The following is a 20,473-nucleotide window of genomic DNA, read 5'->3' as shown; positions in this document are numbered from 1 at the left end:
GAGGGAGGGAGGGGGCTACCTCCCCTGCACGGCAGAGCGAGATTAACCAAAGCAATCAAAAGAACATTACTGAGTATATTAGAGCAGGCCGCTGCCGCTCATTACCAAGCGTCTCAATTGATCTCCAAAGCTGTTCGCAATGCACAACAGTACTCCAAATGAAACAGCCTAATTTGATATTTCCCCGTAATGCTGCCATACAGTGTCGTTATGACAGGGGGCAGGTGGAATATTTGCCCCGTAATGGAAAAGCATTTGATTCCTTTGTCTCTGAGCTGCTTAATTTGAGAGCAACCACTGCATCTAGGGCATTTGCAGCTCCGAAGAAATCAGCGCTTCACCCCATGATGCGTTTGTATGTGTTTCGCCGTCTTTGCCCTTGTGTGCTTTTTGAGCAATCACAAAGCTTCTCCGAGGCCCTTAGCAACTGGACTCAATTATCAGCGTGGTAAAACTTTAACCTACTTTGCCTCCCTCCAAGAACTGCCAGAGGCCTCCTCTGCTTGGTATTACTGCCCCAGTGCTGCACTCTCGAAGGTTGCGCCAGCTTGGGAGAAATAAAGCACTCTCCGAACAAAATAGTTGAACTCTTAATGGTGAGGAGGAGAATGCATGGTGCTGTGTCTGAAGCGAAAACATCTATAGCAAGAGGTCGAGGTCGTATTCAAAGGCCTTCTGTAAAAGCTAACGGGTCTCTCAACTTGTTTGGGAACATTTGTCAGGGCAGTAAACAGGCCTGTTTCTAAGCAACCAAGGCTTTTATTTTGTCTTTTTCAGAAAGCACTATGTGGAGTGAAAGTCAAAATGTAGTTAAATGGTAAGACTCTCTTTCACGGAAAGAATATCAAATACATGAAGGTTCGTGCTTTCAGAGAGGGTGAAGACATATGGGAATATTTTCTCACGGGAGTTCCTGCTGATGTGCTATATTAAATTGCCAGTTTTGTGTACATTTTCTTTTATGATAGTGATAGCAAATGCATTATTCATTGGTTCAGATTCCCATTTAAAATGTGGTGTCCGTATTTTGATTGGTCTACCTTTTTATTTTGAAAAAAAAGACCTGCTGTAAATGCTGCTTTGTTGATGAATTGTAGAATAATCATCTGGTAAATGCTGGCAGTGTGGGCTGCATGCACCCTGATGGAGACCAGAATATCAAACTACATTCAATATGGAGAGGGGCGACAGCTGTGAGACGGGAGAAAAAAGTAGTTTACGTTTTTGGTTTACCATTAAGTGTTTTGGAATAGGCGCAAGACGGAAACAGGACCAATACATATTGTAATATCTATAGATATATGCAACTAAATAAATGTAAATGAATGTTATGATAAACTCTCTCACTTGTATTTAAAGGTCCCATGTCATGCCCATTTCTACTGATCATGATTCCATGGTTGAGGTCTACTAGAATAGATTTACATTGTTCAATGTTCCAAACTCACATTGGTTTCTCATACAGCATCTCTGTATAGTATGTGTATTCACTCTGTCCTAAACGGCTTATTGGAGCTCCTGCCCCCCCCCCCCCCTCCCTATGAGCCCACTGTGCCCTGATTGGTCAGCTCGTCCACTCTGATCTGACGAGTCCACCACCGTTGCAGAGGAACATCAGTGTTTGTGTTACAATGGCGTTACTGTAGCAACCAGAAAATGACACCAGTAATGCCAAACGGATGAGAATGCTGCGTGGGGTCTGGGTGCCGTGTTGGCCGGACGTTGCGCGGCTCGCTGCTGCGAGGAGCGGACAGTGTGAGCCGGGTTACTGGTGTCGTTTCCTGGTTGCTGCGTGGGGTCTGCGAGACACCGCGAAACTAAGCCTGAACTCAGCATGAGCACACACACACACACACACACACACACACACACACACACACACACACACACACACACACACACACACACACTCACAGGCACAGCCGAAACTTCCATTTGGCTTGCATATGTAAACAGAGCTTTGTGGAAATGAGGCATAATGGTGGCGTCCTGCAGATTTAACCTGTTTTTGTTTCTGCAATATTATTTTCAAAATACTTCGCCCTAAAGATGAGGATGGCAGGAGGAAATTACCCAAACACTTTTAATGTTACATTTTAAATGAGACATGTTCTGACATGTGCCTTAAGGCAACTACGACGTTAAGATATCATTCTGTTATGCACTTAGAGAGAAAGTACTTTGTTGTTTGTTGAGGTTGTGAAGCAAGACTAATGTGGTCTGTTATGCATAATTTACAACGAAAGTTTTGGAGAGAACTTACTGCCCTGAACATAAGTTGTCAACTTCAAAAATGTTCTGGGAAACACAGTATTAATTACTAGTGAATGACAACGTGGCCTTTTCTACAAGCATGCTGAAGCAGCACTGTACATGTACGCCTTTGGGTAAAAAAACGATCTCTAATAAGAGATGCAAAGGCCGTTTCACAATCCCACATCACTTTGCCATGCAGGTGTTATTTATCTCTGTCGGAAGGTACACAGTGATGAAAGGACGTGACAACAATGACAGAGCTCGACGGTTCTTGAGCATCATGGGATTCTCTATTGAAACTGATGGACGGAGCATTTAATAATAAACTATTCCCAGATTAAATATTTAAACAATGTGAAGGAGATGGCATGCAGGCATGATTTGCCACAGAATATGCATGATTGTGTCGCAGAGGTAGAGCGCGCTATGTCTAAGCTTTAGGAGGATGTTTGACACTAACAGGCAGCTGGTCTGTCAAATCAACTCAAAAGAAAGGGGCTGTGAATCACACAATCGCAACGTCGTGGGGAAGAGCTTGACAGATTAACAACAGCAGTTTATTCCATACGACTCATAAACAGTTCATTTTATTCCTCAACTACATTTCTTAGTAACAAGATGGCACAAAAGCATGATTATGTGTGTTATAATTAAACCCAGCTTGAGAACTATTACATTGTAAAAACAGTCAAACTGATGAATTATGGAACCGTTTCTTTTCTTCTAATACATAAACAGCAATGGATCTGAATAAAGGCGTATTATGTAACCTTGGCATGGCTCCCACTCCCACGCAGGAGTGACTAAAGTTTTCTTCTGCATTGAAAGCAGCTTTTTGACCTTAAATTATCATATTTTAACTGAGAAAATAACAAAAGGTAATTTATGAATCACTACGTAAATCTCTAAGCTGAACAGGAAACACTTGAGGAGCGTCACGTCCAGGCACTTTCTGAAGGCATTTGTTCATATCTGCTTTGATAAATGAGCCTCATTAAGTGCTGAGCCTTTATTTTGTAGCAAACCACCACTTTTGGCAGGTGTGTCTCTATTGTGTGACTCAGTTGGTTCTAATGCCACTCTGTAATGTTGGGCCCAAACTGGAAAAGATAGTAGAGACTCCGGCAGGGAGGCTGCCAGTCAACAGCAGGACTAAAACCTGTCCGCTGCAGATAAGGGAAGTAGCTACTCAAGGCCTTTTTGGTCGCCTCCGCTCAAGGAGGAACAACTGTACAGGTCTGAAGTGCAGTTGTGAAATAGAGAGCTAATAACATTCAGAAATCATTAGTCAGTGTATGTGAATGGCTGCCTTGTTTGATATGCAGATGGCTGGTGGGGATTGCATCTGAAGGCTGGGGAATGGCATGAAACGGTGCGACAGCCAGACTTGATTTGCTCCGCTCAGAGAGTGATTGATGCGGAGATTGTTTACACACGCAGCCAATCTTTCCCAGCGTGTGTGCATCTGCATTTCTGTGCGCACATGTGTGTTCCCGTTCTCATTGTTCCTTAAGTATATGTACATATATACGGCAATCTGTGTACACACTTGTGTTCATGTGTCTGTCCATCTGTGTCCGACTGCATGTATGGCTCTGAGCTCTGGCTCTCAGCACCCCGACTCCTCATTTGCAGTCCTTCCTTCCTGCCTCCCTCGCTCCCCACCTCTCCATCCCTCTCACCAAGGGTTTCACGCTCCTCACCATGAAATTCACCCACATTCACAATTATGTCTTCAATCAGAGCCTTCTCAAAGCTAAGGATGCAGCCTTTCTTTGGGAACGGCAGGAGGTCCAAATCAACACTCAAAAGACCGCGCAGGCTTACTCCTGTCCCTGCTCTCTACCCTAATCACTGACACATTTTTAGGGATGGGAGCAGTCGAGTTCGGAAGGCTTTTAACTTGCAATCAGGTACCATGGGCCCGCATGCTCCTCAGCATGTTGATCCTTTGGCAAACCAATATGATTGCAGAAATTGAATAATTCATGGGTGTCTAATGATGTGTCAATCACAGATGGTTTTGTTTTATTTATTGCACGCCATGCACAGGTTTGTGCGTCCTCCCATCTCTATTGCAAGTTAATATTGCATGAAGACTGTTAGCAACATGACACTGAGTAGAGCAACTAGCTTTTGTCATCAGGGATGGTGTGCTGTTTTCTAACAAGTCTGGAGGAGCGGAGAGCAATTTGCCAAGAGCATGTTTGCTCTTTTTCTACATCTTTTCATACTCAAATGACCCTTTTGAATGGCAGTACATAAAGATGTGCCCTGGAAATGTGCGGTTCTTTATTGTACATGCTGTTTTTCTGGTTCATTTAATGGCACATTGGTTGTTATTGTTGTTGTTGTTGTTGAATAAGCGCCCCCGCTCTGTGTATAGTTATTCAGGCGTTTGTCATATAGCGCTGATTGCCAAATGTATGTACTTTCCATCACCCTGAAGGTTGTTATTGCTCTGACTCAACCAATGCCTTCATTCTGCTCTGGACCCATCTCTCCTCCATGTATGTATTGTGTTAAAAGTGTTCTTTATGTAACGTAAACTACTCGACCAGGGTTTTTTCTTTCTGTTTCATAAACCTTGGCTTTGTCTGACACAAGAGGCAAATCATAAAGCCTTGAAGACCTTGCAGAGAAATGCATTAAATGGCTCCCGGGAAGTTTCATGAACCCGACCATGACCAAGAACATACAGCGAGATGGAGTTTCCAGCGGGAGGCTTCATCACGCCTCGCGCTGCACACAGCTGAAGTCCTCTGTGGGCGGCTCGGTGAACTGACAAGTCCTTAAGTACTTGATGTCCGCGGGCGGTGTGCAAGCTGGGTTGCCAGTCACCCAGAGAAAGGTCCCCTTCTGTGGGGCGCCAGGGGTGGGAGAGACCCCGCGTTGCACTCATCGAAAGACGAGGCTGCATCTGCTCTTTGAGTTGCGGCGTGGCAGGGGTTTGCCTCCTGGCTGCCCGTATGAGCGCTCTAACGGGGATCCGCTCTTTTGTCTGCAGGCAAAAAGGAGCTGTCAGGCAGCCAGAAAGAGGAGACCATGGTGGGTCCGGTGCACTCAGACTCACACATAGTGCCCTCCACCCCCAGAACTGCATTTTAAATCACACCTTGCGTGTATACTGGCAGCTTCTATCCATGCCACACACAGAAACTTGGAGATGGAGCTACTTTGCCCATTTCAGCTCCCTGCCCAACAGCACTCTCTTTTGGAGACAGAGGGGAAATAATCAGCGGGGCGATGATGCTAATAATAACGGAGCGCTCTGCGGCCCCAGGTGGTCGGGGGGCCGTGCAGCGAAGAAGTTAAGAAAGAAGGAGGGCGAGAGAAAAGTAGCGAGCCAAAAAGAGTTTAGCAGCGCAGAGCGGGCAGGAGAAGATGAGAGGAGTGGAGATGCAGCGGCCCCCAGGTGGGCCTGTGAGCTCCGCACAATCAGTCACACTGGAACCAATGGGCTCACTCTTCTCCCCTGAAGCCGCTCTACACCAATCATGAAGTGATGAGCTGTTGTGCATGTCTTTAATGTCTCTGGGTGTTTACTGTCTAGATCTTCCCCCAGACAGTGCCTAGGGCTCCTTGTGGTTGGAGAGGGGTGGTGAATGTGGGGTTTGGGGGGCTGCGTGGCCGGCCCTAGTACCCTTGCAGTATGGCACTGTAGTCGGGGACAACGGGCTCCCAGAGCCCCCCTGCCGAGGCGGTTCCTCCCCTGCAGAGCTAATCCCCTGCTCCTCAGGATTAACCAACTTCACAGCGCTGGCCCCTACTGCGCTGTCAAGGCACCGGCTCACCCTACAACCTTACCCCCTCCACCACCTCCCCCTCACACACTCACATGCACCCTCATTACTCCTCTCCCCACTGAAACGTCAGTGTGTATTTCCTCTCCTCTCGTCTCCGTCTCTCTCCTTTCCTCTGCATGTTATAATTATCACGATTGCTTTGCATCAAAGCAAACCGTTTTCTAAACCATGCTGCTTTAAGCTGCTGAAACATTCTTAATATATATTTACTACATGGCATCCATTGGGTTCCTCCCATTCCACCACAACATCAAACTATGTTAGCAAACTCTACATTTTTTCAATTTTAAGAAACACTTATGAGGTGAATAATCACATGACATTAACCACTTTATTAGCACTAAGGCTAATTAATAAAGTGTAATTTGTCAAGTACTATGATATAAAATTATATTTGAGTCAAGCTCCTGAAATCTGAGGATGACCTACCTGCAGACAATTTGAAAGGAAACATAATTGGTAGCTGCTGCCTTAAATATAACCCTGCAACAAAACAATTCAGATTTGACATTTACTATGAAAAAAAAGTCTTTAGATTCTAAGTGATCCATTAACGAGCCAATCTTTAAGTGGTCAGCAAAAACTAAAAACGATGAAAAAAACTACCGTGCTCCACCTGAGTGCTTTCTGTACTCTACCTGTTCACATCTGAGTGTTTAACTTACATTTAAACGGTTACAATACATAGCTACCAAATAAGCCTGTGTTAATGTGGGTACACCGACAAAATCACGCTGTATGTGTAAGCACAGCCATTTCCCAGCTCCATGGAGGTACTGTGTGATTTTGAGGCTCCAGGGCTGAGAGAGAGTGGGCCCAAATCAGGCAGATCATCAAGTCTATTTCACATTTCTCTCTCTCTCTCTCTCTCTCTCTGTGCCAATTCGCCTCCCTCTATCCTCCCCCCGGTTTCCTCTTTTAACCACTATCTCCCACCTCTGTTCCACTGCTCCCTCCATCTCTTTACAGTGCCGATTACGTGGGCAGGAGATGATGGGTGTATTTGGGGCCTTCGAGGCCGTTGATGTCCAATACGTCTGACATGCTCTAGCAAAGACATTGTCTGCTCTTCCTCGTCTCCTAATGGGCGCTGAGCAATCGGAGACATGGAAGTAGATGATGCAGAGAGTTATAGAGAAACATTGGAGAGCCGCGGCAGGTGTGCCCAAGGATGGTATTATGGGAACGGTGGAGAGAGGCTGCAGCTAATGATAAGTAGGAGCTGTGTGTGCTCTCACCTCCCTGATAAATGACGGGCTGGCACTTTGGACAATTTCCAGCCTTTACCAACAGGCAAGTAATTTGTCTCTCGCCTTCTTTCGGTGCCTATTTCTACCCTCTTACTCTCTAGTTCTCATCCCTCTGTGTCAACACAACACATAAAACAAGTTATATTCTCTCTCACATCAGGCTGCCACCTAGTCCCCCGGTCGTTCGTGCCATCAGTCAGGTTGCAGCAGTGTGTTGTTGGCTAATTATCAGTGGTTAGGGTGTGACAGATGCTGCCGAGATGGTTGGCAGTCAGTCCGCCTCCCCCCCCGCCCCCCCCCCCCCAGGAGGTAGCAACAACTGACCTTTAGAAAGCAAAGCCCTGGCAAACCATCGCAATATCCAGACACCGCACCCAGGGAGGGATCGTGTGTGTGTGTGTGTGTGTGTGTGTGTGTGTGTGTGTGTGTGTGTGTGTGTGTGTGTGTGTGTGTGTGTGTGTGTGTGTGTGTGTGTGTGTGTGTGTGTGTGTGTGTGTGTGTGTGTGTGTGTGTGTGTGTGTGTGTGTGTGTGTGTGTGTGTGTGTGTGTGTGTGTGTGTGTGTGTGGTGAAACGGCTCACATCAGCAAGAGATAAGTGCGGACACGGTGCAACTTTTGTCTTCTTGTGTGTGTACAGTAAACATTTTCATTTATGGCAAAATTGGAATAATGTATTAATGGGCCCTATTCAGGGGAGCCAATGAGAACCCCTCTTGCTGAAGACCCTCTTTTATTAACTCGTTTTTTTATTGATGAAAATGCTCTTAGTTTTCTCTTTTTTAAATCCATTGAATGCATGTTTATTATTAACCCTCCCAGAGGAGGTTGTATTCTCAGTTTGGGTTGTGAATGTGTTTCTCTTGGAAACATTACTGGCCTAATCTTCATAAGCCTGTGTGGAAGCGTGTAGCATTGGCCATTGTTGGACCCATTTCATACTGTTGTGAATTGTCTTTATTGGAACAACTTTGGCAGCGGTCAGAGCTCTTATTGTTTCCTTCTAGTTGAACTGTGATTTTCTAAAGACACAGCTTGTCTATCAGACAGGCTGTTGCTACAGCCACAATCTCCCCTGCAAATTGAGCATCATTTGTTGTTTGAACCCCCCTTTCCACCCACCTCTCCACACCCCACACCCCACGGTGCCACAGTGCTGCCATACATGGCTGCTATCAACACAGGGGCTTACTCTGTTAATGAAGTGTGGTCTCAGTCTTCCATCGCCTGTCTAGTTTTGAAGAGAGCTGAGCAGTAATTGGTGTATGACCTACACCACGGCAGCACTCTTGTCCCCTGTCCTACGTGACATTCCCATCCAATTAAATCTACACACATTCGCACTCAGAGACAGTAAAAGAGAGCACACTGACTATTATCATGGCTCCCTAAATTCCCTTCCAGATAGTCTTTCAAGGTGCCTTTTTAAGTTTTCATAAGGGTTGCGCTGCACTTTCGTACAGAATATGTGTGTGGGTATAAACACAGATTGTGTTCTTCTCACACTTTGAGGAAGCACAACATCGGCTCTGAATTAGTTCATTCGCAGGGATTATGGGTAAATCTGTGTGGCCAGCGGATGGATAGCTCTCTGTCTCGCATGGATTAACTGAAGGCTACAATAAGGTGACGGGTCCGCATCCATCTGTTGTATGTGTGTCTGCTACAGTCCACTATTTGTGTGTGTGGCAGTGGGCATTTGTGCTTGGTGTGTGTACACGTATGTCTGTTATTAACCTGAAATGGGCTGCAATCCATCAGAGTTAATGAGTTGTGTATGTGTGTGTTCTCCAACAGCGATGGCAGTGGAGTGTGTTTTGTGTGTGTGTGTGTGTGTGTGTGTGTGTGTGTGTGTGTGTGGTGTGTGTGTGTGTGTGTGTGTGTGTGTGTGTGTGTGTGTGTGTGTGTGTGTGTGTGTGTGTGTGTGTGTGTGTGTGTGTGTGTGTGTGTGTGTGTGTGTGTGTGTGTGTGTGTGTGTGTGTGTGTGTTGTGTGTGTGTGTGTGTGTGTGTGTGTGTGTGTCTTTTGGCTGACCTTGACATCAGTCTGTCAGAGGAACACACTCTTACGCCTTCCATACGGAGAGTGAGACTCCATCAGATCTCCAGATGTCATCAAACACAATCAGTCAGGTGTGTCTGTCTGTCTGTCTGTCTGTCTGTCTGTCTGTCTGTCTGTCTGTCTGTCTGTCTGTCTGTCTGTCTGTCTGTCTGTCTGTCTGTCTGTCTGTCTGTCTGTCTGTGTGTGTGTGTGTGTGTGTGTGTGTGTGTGTGTGTGTGTGTGTGTGTGTGTGTGTGTGTGTGTGTGTGTGTGTGTGTGTGAGCTAATAATAAGCAACACACCTGTGCCCTTCAATGAGTGGGATTTGTCAGCAGAATTATGCGATTACAATAGCATGCAAATACCCAAACATTTACATTGTTGAGCATCTCCGAGCCCCTCCTATGTAAGGAAGGACTGTGTAGATTTCACCATCAGACATTGATTAGCAACCCGGGGAGGGAGAACACGGTTACAAACAGCTGTCACATGCCGAGAAAATCAACACGGGGAACAGAGGTGCATACAAACAAGTTCAAATTAGTTGTCACAAAGCTGCCGTTTTTGTTTTCATCTCTGACAATTTGCGCACTGCTGTCTTTTGTGAAATAGAGCGTGGTAAAAGGGGAGTTTGTGTGTGTGTGTTAACCCTGCCACATTTGACCAGAAAAAAACATCTAGGACAACAGTCAAATTAGATTCAACGCTGAGATCATAAGGGATCTCCAGCACTAAAATACACACACCACAACATTGCATGCCTTTATCTTACTACATCTGGTAGCAGGCAATAACATAATAAATAGTAATTTTATCTTTATACATTTTATTGTATTTTTTTTATTGAGAACACACACCATTATAACCAAGTAATGTTTTACCAATTATTATAACTTTAACATATGTTTTTGATACCAAGATAATTTAATAAGCAGTCATTCAATAAGTGACTTATAACATAATAAGGAAAAAAAGGCATCCGTGCCTACTTTATTGGCAATTGATGCTTTGTTTGGTAGTTGTTACAGTATGTCTCCTACAAGCCCAAACACAGATGGCTTCAGACTCTGAGAGGTTCCAGTGCAGCTTTCATTGTATTTGAGTATAAGACATTACAAAACTATAACAGTAGCTTTATATTTAGATGAAGACAATCAATCAAAGAAGGGCAAATGTGTTATAACAGATTTAAATGTTACGACCAAAATCCAATTAGTTGTTCGCTGTAGATACTCAATGTGTTTGTAACCGATTATCAAACGTGTGGCAGTCTGAGAAAAACAATGACATTGATGGTTTGTTGACATGAGAGAGTAGAGGTGCCCAACAGACAGCAGGGGGGTAGCGGAGGTGTGGGCAGGCCTCACACTTTCTGCTATGTGCTCTGACACACAGATGGCAGCTGACACAACACAGATAAACTCCGTCCTCTGACACACACACACACACTCTCCTCCTCATTCTCTCTGCCACTGGTCTTGATGACTTGATGAACATTTAAATGAACGCAAAAACTATTATCATCCTTTTCCTGGTTTTGCTTTTCCTTTAACTTATTTAGCCCTTTCGGTTTGTCGCCCTCATCGACATAGCATTTTGCTAAGGTGCTAGCCATGCATTTTGGTTGAGATACTATACATATGCAGAAGGTCTCAGTTGAATGATTTCAAATGAACACCCACAGTCCCTATCAGCGGCCTGCTTTGTCAAAACAGCCCACCTGCACAGGACAACGGCGAAGCTAAATCTACTTTCAAATGAAAGTTCAGCAGACATTTCCAACTGCATTTTTCCTACCAGAACTCAATAGCGTCCTTTTGTTGTCATGGTGGAAGATGTCTTGCCACCTAGCTGCTAATGAATATTCCTGGCAAACGTGAGAAATGTTAATGTAGGCAAATTATTTTTGTGAGCAAATAGCTTTCAATGCCCTCCAGACAGGAGCTGATTCACACAGAAGCCCTGTTTTCCTCAAGCCAAATCACAAGCCTTCAGTTCATTACTTCTGACAGAAAACAGAGGGCTATGAGGGATTGATGCACTCCCATGTACGTGCTCTCCCTCTCTCTTCTTGTGCCTGCTCCAAGGCAGTATAGAATCCATGTCAAACAACTGTTGGCAAGGCATGCAAAATCTATTTGGATAGTAAGTCTCCGGGTTTAATTACACTCTGCACCAGATGGGGAAGCTTGCAAACTTGGGGGCTAACTCTAACATAAAGACAGTCCGTGTCTTTATAGTCCCTGATTGTCTAGTTACCAAACACACAAATCTCTTCACATTTTCAGTGAGTCAAAGCTCTTCAGAATCAACAGAGGAAAGGTACATTTAATACATAAATACATGTAACCCTTTAGCCCGTACAAACACAGCTTTGAGCTTAATGCTAACATGTTCATAAAGATGATGTTAAAATGCTGACGATTAGCAGTTGTGTTTGTTATGTTCACCATCTTACATCATTATGCAGATGCTTGCTAATAGTCCAACCCAGTCTCACGGCATTTCGTGTTCACCAACACGATTTTTAATCTATTGATTTGTGTTCACCAACACGATTTGCCCCTTTTTTTCGTGTTGCCAGCACGATTTTAAAAGCAATGTATTTCTACTGCCTGCAGCACGTCTTTTTCTCCGGTCGGGTCGTGGGAGACCGGAAGCTGTGTGGTTCATAAAAACATGTTCTTACTCAATATCAAGCCACAGTTATTGCTTTTATTTTGTTGCCGTCTGTGAGGAAAATAAATGGGGCTCAGAGCCTCAGGATACTGAAATCTGTATTTTTAAATATTTGTTCCTTCTAATTTGTTATTCTTTTCAAAATAACACACTGTTATTTACTCACCAATAACACACAATTATCCTTGCTTTTATTTATTGGTTTAATTCCATAATCTCTGGCTTTTTTGGCGTCCGTCAGGAACTGAGTTTCAAAATAAAAATAACCGGAAACAGACGTAGGCATTTCGAGCGATTACCCAAGATCCTCAGCTATGGTTTTAAGCTCGCTGATTGGATGTGTTAGCCGCAATGCATGCTGGGATTTGGTGTTTATATTATATGAAATCCGGAAAACATTTTAAAAGAATAAAATAATACTTGATTCCGAGTGTTCTTGCTTGTCTCTTTGAAAGTCATCACATAACGGCATTGTAATACACGGTTCGGCTGCATTACATATTACAGATCTGCCGTAGTTCTTTATTTAGAGAGCCCTGATGAGAAGACCTTTGGAAAAACTGGAAGAAATGGCGCCGAAACTGAATACTTGACGTGGATCATAAATATATCAACAATTAAACAATATCTTCAATTTCTCTTCACACAATACGTCTCCTTGCACATCTTTAGCGATACATGTTGCTGCATTCTGACGTTGTGTGTGGGCAGCCAGAGGACAATACAACAGAGGTGTAGTGTCCATGCGAGTCGGATAGATAGCTGTGGTGTAGCAGAGATTAATGCACATTTCTAACTTGAGGAATGCATTGCTCTTCTTCTTCTTTGTATTCAATCAACTACTATTGCATTCCAGTCCACGCACCACATCTTTAAAGGTTACAATGCGGTTGTTTTGGACCTGAATTAAGGTTTTGTCTTTCCTTTATTCCTCGCTATGAGCTATTTGAATCTCAAGAATGTTAATGTGTGTGATAATGTAGCTACTGTTAGGCAGTACGAGTCGGCATGGCATTCCACTGTGGTTATAACTGCATGACGCACTCTTCAGCCACTTAATGGATCTTTTTGTCAGCATTGAGGTGTATGGCGCCTGAGTGGTTTTGTTATCTAAGTGAGGCGTCTTTCCTTCTTGCTTCCCACTCTCGTTTCTCACACACACACACACTATGCTGTAGTTTGTATCTCAGGGGAAATGGATACGTGTCAGTATCTCGGAGACTGGCAGCCCATCCATTATAGCTTGTCGCATGTGTGTTTGTGTGTGAAAGAGTGAGGCAGAGATGTGTGGAAAAATACGTGGCTCGTGATCCACACGCCCTGCAGGTACCCATATTAGTGAATTGGCTGTGATGCCCGGGGCGCCTTCTCCATGGTGAGGTTGCATCACCCGTGTGTTCTGGAGAGTGAGAGATAGACAGACATGTACTATGTAGGTCATGTTTGAAAGATGCAGGATATGTGGTCAGCTTCAAGAGACCAACATTGGTCAATAATGTGCATTATTTTCCTATGAGTTCAACTCTAGTCATCTAATGCAACAACATTAACACATTCTACCTCCTGTTCACATTATATCACACGTATACATTCATATGTGTTCCTCTGTTCCATTGCAGCTTCACTAAAAAGAGAGAGAGAAACAGATGGCACACACAAGGCTCGTAGACGTGTAATGCCACCGAGCAAATCCAATAGAGGGCTTCATAACGGCGTTTACAGCATCCATTCATTTGTATGCTCTCTGACTCAGATGTACGCTTCCTAGTAAATGATAGAAATGTGTGCCCCAGGCGCAATGTCTGCATATGCTCCACCTTCTCTCAGCACATCTGTGATACGTCATCACTGAGAGCGATAAGGGAAGCCCACGTCCAGAGAACAGAGATGTGTTTTCGAACAACAGCTTGCTGCATAGATGCAGGCTCAAAGCAACCTCAGAGGGTACATGTAAATCATGTCTTTTCAAAGAGACTTCAATTAAAATATAGAGCTAGCTCAGCAGATCTCCTCCACCCTGTCATCCTGGAGTAAAGTGTCCTGATTACAATCCCAGTGTCCTCTGCTTTTCGCCTCGGTTACCTCGACAAAAAGGCAATTGCAATGTAGCTGAAAATTATCTCTGTGGAAAACAAAAGTTGATGATACACTTTTCGTTCAGTTGTTCAGTCAATTGTTCATGCCGTTGCACAAAGCATGGAAATACCTTTTTTCAGGCACATTACCAGAATCACATTAAATATGAGGTGCAAACATCGCTGACTCAAAGCTGGCCATATTAGGTATAACTTTGTCAACAAAAAACACATGTGAGCAAAACGTAATTCATTGTTATACTTATATCGAGGTACTTCCTGTGCCATCAAATCCATCAGTATTGTTTTACTTTGCCTTTTGTTTAAAAACAAAAGTGCACAATACAGAGTGGCAAAGTATTGAGAAACTGAAGTATATGTTTAATAAATTGTGTTATATGCATAAACAAAATATTATCTATTTCATTATTCATGCTTAGGCATATTTAACCAGCCAGCCAATACCAACAAATGTGCGATCCAAGTGTGAATTGTCATTGAAATGATGCATAGTCCACCCCCACCTTAGTATTTAACACCTGGTATTTATAATGCTCCATACTGTAGGTGGCAGATTGGCGTATTAACGTTGGATATACTTCTTCATATGCACTATAGAGAGCATGTAAATAGGACGGAGGTGGTAAAGCTGTCAGCTGTCAACATAAACAAACATGGCAGGTGTAACATGTCAACGTCACCTGTCAGACATTCTGCTTTGTATCCAAACAGGTCAGAGGAGAACAAAGGCCAGAGAAACGTTAGCGTGTACTCTTTCTTCATATTGCGTGGGTAGCCTTTGCACCTGGCTAACATGGAATTATAACTCTTATTTGTTGGCTTGTCAGTCGCCGTGGGCGGTAGGAGAACAAACGTGTTTATCTTTATCCAGATTACAGAACATAGAGGGATTGTGCATTTTTAGTTGAAAGAATGGCCGCTCTCCTTCATTCATAATCTCTCGTCTGCTCTTCCTATCCGTTGTTATCCTGTCTCTCTTCTTACACAAAAGCACACGATGCTACATTGTCTGCTGTGTTGTAACCCGGCAGCTGCATTTTGTGAGATGATTGTCCCTGTGTGATGACACAAGCCCTGTCAGGAGCTACAGCCGATTACATGGCTTCATGCAGTGATCACTCGTTGTGTGTAAACACTTTAGAAAAAAGCAATCGATGCAATGCAACATGTTGATGGATAAACTCCAACAGTGACATTGAAAGATCTCTGTCTACCTTTGCTGTCTGACGGAGAGATTCCGAGTTAAGAGGAGAGATGTAGGCTTAATGAACATGAGATTTTGTTTGCTCCCCCTCTCGTTCTATTTTCTCTTCTGCCTTACCATATGCAACCGCTCTGAGAATCGTTTTAGTTTCAGTCCTTATGTCACGGTTCGCATTAAATGCTTGATGGTGGATCACACGTGTAATGAATCCAATCAGATTGGTGACCTCTGAGGCGCTGAGTTGTTCTGACCTGCACATGTTAGTCTTTATGAGAACTCCTGACCCTTTTGACTGCATTACAGCTGTGCCATGTTAACACTAATGGCCCTTTACAGTTATTTCTTGATCCGCAGTCTAGCATGAGCCAAATATCATCCAACCAAGTTAGAATTATAGTGGTCGTTTTGCATGACAGATGTCTGTTTTGTCTCTTAAGTTTTCTCACTGCTTTAAAGTGGGTAGGAACAGTTGGGGAAAAAAACGTATTTCCACCAACCTATCAGAACTTAAAAAGTCCCTTTGGGATTAGGCAGTGAAGCCTGTGTGAAAGTGCCGAAAACTGTTGTTAATAGAATGGCCACTTGAGGCTGGAGCAAAAGGGAGTTGAGCTCCAAAGAACCCTAAGTTAAAAAATCCTGTTTACAGCCTGGTACCAAAGAACGTGTGAAAAAAGTGTCCCCAATGAAGACTACTGTACCGGGTTTGAATTGTTATGTTAGTTTACTATTTGAATACTATTTTCAAAGCCTTTAAGTAAGCATTATTAAGGGGCTTGGCCACTTTAAGTGGCAGGTGTAGCTAGATGCTTGCTGTCTGGTAGCATGTTCTAATGTTAGAATAGTCCAAAATAAACATCACAACAATACATCTTTCAGAATTCCTAACTAACTTTAACAGTAAGAATGTGAATTGTGGTTTTAAGTTATTTTGTCATCATCCAGACCAGCGACTTGCAGTAGTCTTATTGGTTTTTTGTTCCCATCCCCTAATCAGCTTCACTCAGCAGTGTCTGACCCTTAAATGTATGAACCTCCCCCGAAGTGGTCCAAGGGGTAATTACATCTGCCAGAGAATGAGGCACGTGTTAGTCCTTCTATCTCAGCAGGGCCCAGTTACTCAACCTGATGCTCGTGTGTGTACGTGTGTTTCTGTGGGTGTGTGTCCTTGTTTAAACAGTGCTAATTGGCACTCTGGAGTGTTTCGACTCCACCTCTCCCAGAGTGTCTTGTGCCGCCACTTTATCAGACTGCCAGTCGATTTTAAATCCATCCCCTCAGCGGGTGTTGCCAGAAACATTATCAGAACCCCAAAAGAGAATTTCCCCAAGGGCTATTTCACTCACTCTCCTATCCAACGGCCTTCTCACAGGAAGGTAGAGGCAAACAGAGCTTCCGGGCATCTTTTGAAATCGCTACAGTAAAGCATCCATAGCCAGAACAAATCTTTGCACACCTGGGAGCCTTGGACGAGTACATCCCTAAAACTGCACAAAACGCCCGATGACGCATTGCTTCCAATGAAGCCTTAAATTGCTTTCAAGTGAAAGAATGGGAATCTACTTTTTTTGAGCAGTAAGCGTTTGATTGTGAGGTTGGTTTTCCTGGGGGACATTGGCTACCGTTTTTATCTAAAGGTGTTTTTATTTTATATCGAGACGCAACATTTATTAAGAAAGGTTTGCTTTAGTTTGAATGAATGTTTTAATCACAGATCCCGTATGTGTGCGGCTCTTTAATGAGGCCTTTTCAAGCTGGAAGGCTGTCAGAGCTGCTGCTTTGATCAGTGGCCCATGGACACAGGACTCCACTGCTAACACGCTACGCTAATGGAGCCATGGGGCAAAAACACACTTACAAACACGACTCTAAATACACACACACACCAAACACATATTCAAATGTAGTAAATATACATAAAAACACATTCAACCTCTAACAAGGGCACAGTGGCATAAGCCGGTGTCTTGTTGTGATGCAGCCCATTATGTCAGGCCCTTTCATCTGTTTGTGGCGGTTTGGGTCGGCTGAGTTCTAGGCTCGCCGCGAAAGGCTCTGCCAAAGAGGGCTCAGAGAGAAAGGTCCAAAGCTCGGCGCTGACACACAGCCCAACTCGAGAGACTAATGGTTTGTAGCTCCCAACATATGTTGCTTTGTGTAATTGCTTTAATTGCTGTCATTGTACGTAATGGTTGGTCTTTTTCATCTTCCCTGGTGATGTAGGCCTTCTGCTAATTATATCTGTCAGCCCCGCAGCCAAAATGAGTTTCACAGCCATTTCAGAGCAGTGGGAACTTTTAAATCTGTAGTTTCTGTACACTATCGATGTTTGTGTGGATGTAAATGACTGAGTGTGTGTTAGAATAGCTTATGAATCATTAGAGTTCAGATCATTTAGAAGCTCCCCATCGTGGATCTGTTTAATGGAACCGGGGTGAGGTTCAAACCTTAACCGGCTTTTGCTTCCGGTTTATTTCGCGCTGTGGTTTTTAATTTGTATGCATAGACCAACATTGAAATGACAATGTTGGTCTAACAAAAACTGGAATTCTCTTTTTCTTTCACTCCAGGTACGACACCATCACCAACCAGTGGGAGACAGTTTCTCCTCTGCCGAAGCCGGTCTACTCTGCAGCAGCCACGGTGTGCGGAGGGAAGGTCTACGTGTTTGGAGGAGTGAACGAGGCCGGGCGCTCGGCGGGGGTCCTGCAGTCCTACGTACCGCAGAGCAACACCTGGAGCTTCATTGAATCCCCCATGATAGGTAAGGCAGGGGACACCACCCATGGTTCTTTATCTATGGATGTGGTTTCTTTCGCACACGAGCTTCAACACAGTGCAGACATGTCCTCAGGGGACGTGTTGCCATTTTTGCCATCACCTTTTGTGTGATACCATAACTGTTGCTTCCTTTTAAACCAGGCGACCAAGTTGATATTCCCAAATGCGTGGTTTCTCTTTCCTTATTATGCCTCTGCATTTTCCCTATTTAAAGGGAATTCACCACACACCAGCAGAAGAAAACCTATGAATATTAATGTCTGCTTTTTATTAGTAATGTAACACTGAAAAAGGCACACATTGCATTATTACTGTTCTCATTTATATGTATGCTTTCCTCTAATCCTTGGTCATTGACTATCTTGTTAGAGAGTCGTTGGGCCTCCATTATGGTTCCCATGGTTGCCTAGCAACAGTGTTTTCACAAATCTGCCCACTTGAATGTCTTCCCTTTTCCTGTCAAACCTATAAAATACCGATGGCCATTTGAAGAAAAAGCGGTTGATGACTTGAGGCTGAATCCTTTATTTGGGGCTTCTACTCCACTTTGTACCTTAAAAACACATGACGTGACATCCCACGTTGACATGCTTGTTCGTTTGATATATTGGTATATATATATATCAATATCTCCTGTGTGTTAAGGTGAAGATAAAAGCCAGCCTTTAAGAACATTAACGGTGGTAAAACCTCTACAAATGAGATGTGAGTGTTGTTAGAATGTTAGTTTATTCATGTCGATTGTTGACCCACACTCAGGAAACAGATCATTCGTTGGTCAGAGTGACCTTTTTCCATCCTAGTTGTTTTCTTCTTATCATTATTTCCTTCCTACTCTGTGTTTAACATTATTCACTTGTTATTGCTCTATCAGTGTAATGAGAAGACCATAGGTTGCTGCAATGTTTTGGACCTCTCTGTAGTTATTCACCGCAAAAACCTGCAGCCACGTTCCAGTCAGAGCCACCAGGGTCCTTGTAAAGGATGCAGCATCAGAAGAAACTCTTAAAGTAAGCTGCCTTAACTCCAAGGTAATAGGAAAAACACAAGTGGTACGACCCTGCGTGAATCAAAACACTGACAGATGTGTTCCCGCTGCAAAGATCTTATCAACAGGCGGGGTTTTTAAAATATGTTTTTTTGAAAGGTGCAGTGCCGCAGGGATGATTGCTATTGATTTGAACACATCCTGTGAGTCTTTCCGTTTAACATTTGGTTCTGGACGACACTGTTACACACTGACACACACCACACATCACACATGGAGTGTAAACCTATCCCACAAAAATGCTTTCTTTTGTAGAGTTAGATTGATACCCCTGCTGTCTGTCGATAGATATATGAGGACATAGCCACTCTAAGGCTTTGTTAATAACATGTTATATCTTGTACATTTAATCTGCACTAACATATTTTACAGGGGGGGGGCTCAACTATGTCCTGGTTAGGAGCTTTAGCCACTAAATGTTCCTTCAAATCAAATTGTCATTTTTGGCTTAGTTTTTTCCACCAAGTTAACAAAGAAATATAACCTATGCTAAAATGAGATAATGCTAGCCTTGCACTTAATGGCCACATACTGTATGATCCTGGTATCAGTCTTCTTCAGTACTTTCACTCTGCCAATTTCCCCAAATGTCAAGACAAATCAATTTAAAGCTGCAGCTGCCTGGAATTACTACTTTGAAGCAAACGCATCTATGTTTAAGTACATTTTGATACATTTTCAAAAAAGATTGAAATGATCTATTTCATGCCAGTTCATCCCATTTAAAATGTTGGCAAAGTACGTAATCTCTCGGGGTAGAGCTGTCCAGATGCGGCTCAAATGGCGGCGTACTGTTGCTGCAGTTAATTCTGGCTTAGAGGAGAAACATTGGGTCATAAATGTATTTGAATTCAACTGTGTCCTGACACAGTGGATCATTAAAGCACTGGAGCAGCGGCACTTCCATCAGCACTGATGCCCAGTTCCTCCCTCTCTGTTATTAGAGCCTTTTCAGAGACGCACTACTGCGAGCGTAATTCAGATGCTGTAACGCTGGTGTTTGGGGCGAGGGCTGAATGGTATTACTGGGCAGGAAGAGAAGCTGGCAGAGGAGGAATGAGAGCAAAGTCTGTCGAGTAACACACACATGGACGCAGCCTCTACTTACCTCATATCAACTATACTTCCCCCAGGGGCACAGGTACACAGCGCATGAATTATGTAACGCGCCGGGAGGTTACTCTGTGTGCGTGCACGCATTCTGTGTGTCTATTAGTATGTGTGTTAAGGACAGACAGACAGACCGTCATCTGTCAGGGTGTAGATGAGCCCGTGTCTGACAGCCAGCGAGCCGGGGATAATGGACAGGTTTAGTGCTTC

The 20,473-nt window shown here is 43.8% G+C and overlaps 1 protein-coding gene across 3 annotated transcripts in view; it reads left to right on the top strand.

Moving 5' to 3' along the window:
• LOC117440395 (kelch-like protein 29) overlaps positions 1–20,473 on the top strand; it is a 220,478-nt gene that overhangs the window by 184,869 nt on the left and 15,136 nt on the right. For all 3 annotated transcript variants that reach the window (XM_034076733.1, XM_034076731.1, XM_034076732.1), the window contains one exon: positions 17,895–18,088. In XM_034076733.1, the coding sequence (XP_033932624.1) occupies positions 17,895–18,088 (194 nt within the window). The remainder of the gene's footprint in view (positions 1–17,894; positions 18,089–20,473) is intronic.

This window comes from Pseudochaenichthys georgianus, chromosome 24, assembly GCF_902827115.2.
Source record: "Pseudochaenichthys georgianus chromosome 24, fPseGeo1.2, whole genome shotgun sequence".
Lineage (NCBI taxonomy): Eukaryota > Metazoa > Chordata > Actinopteri > Perciformes > Channichthyidae > Pseudochaenichthys > Pseudochaenichthys georgianus.
The sequence above is the reverse complement of the archived record's forward strand: the minus strand, read 5'-3'. Positions and strand labels throughout refer to the sequence as shown.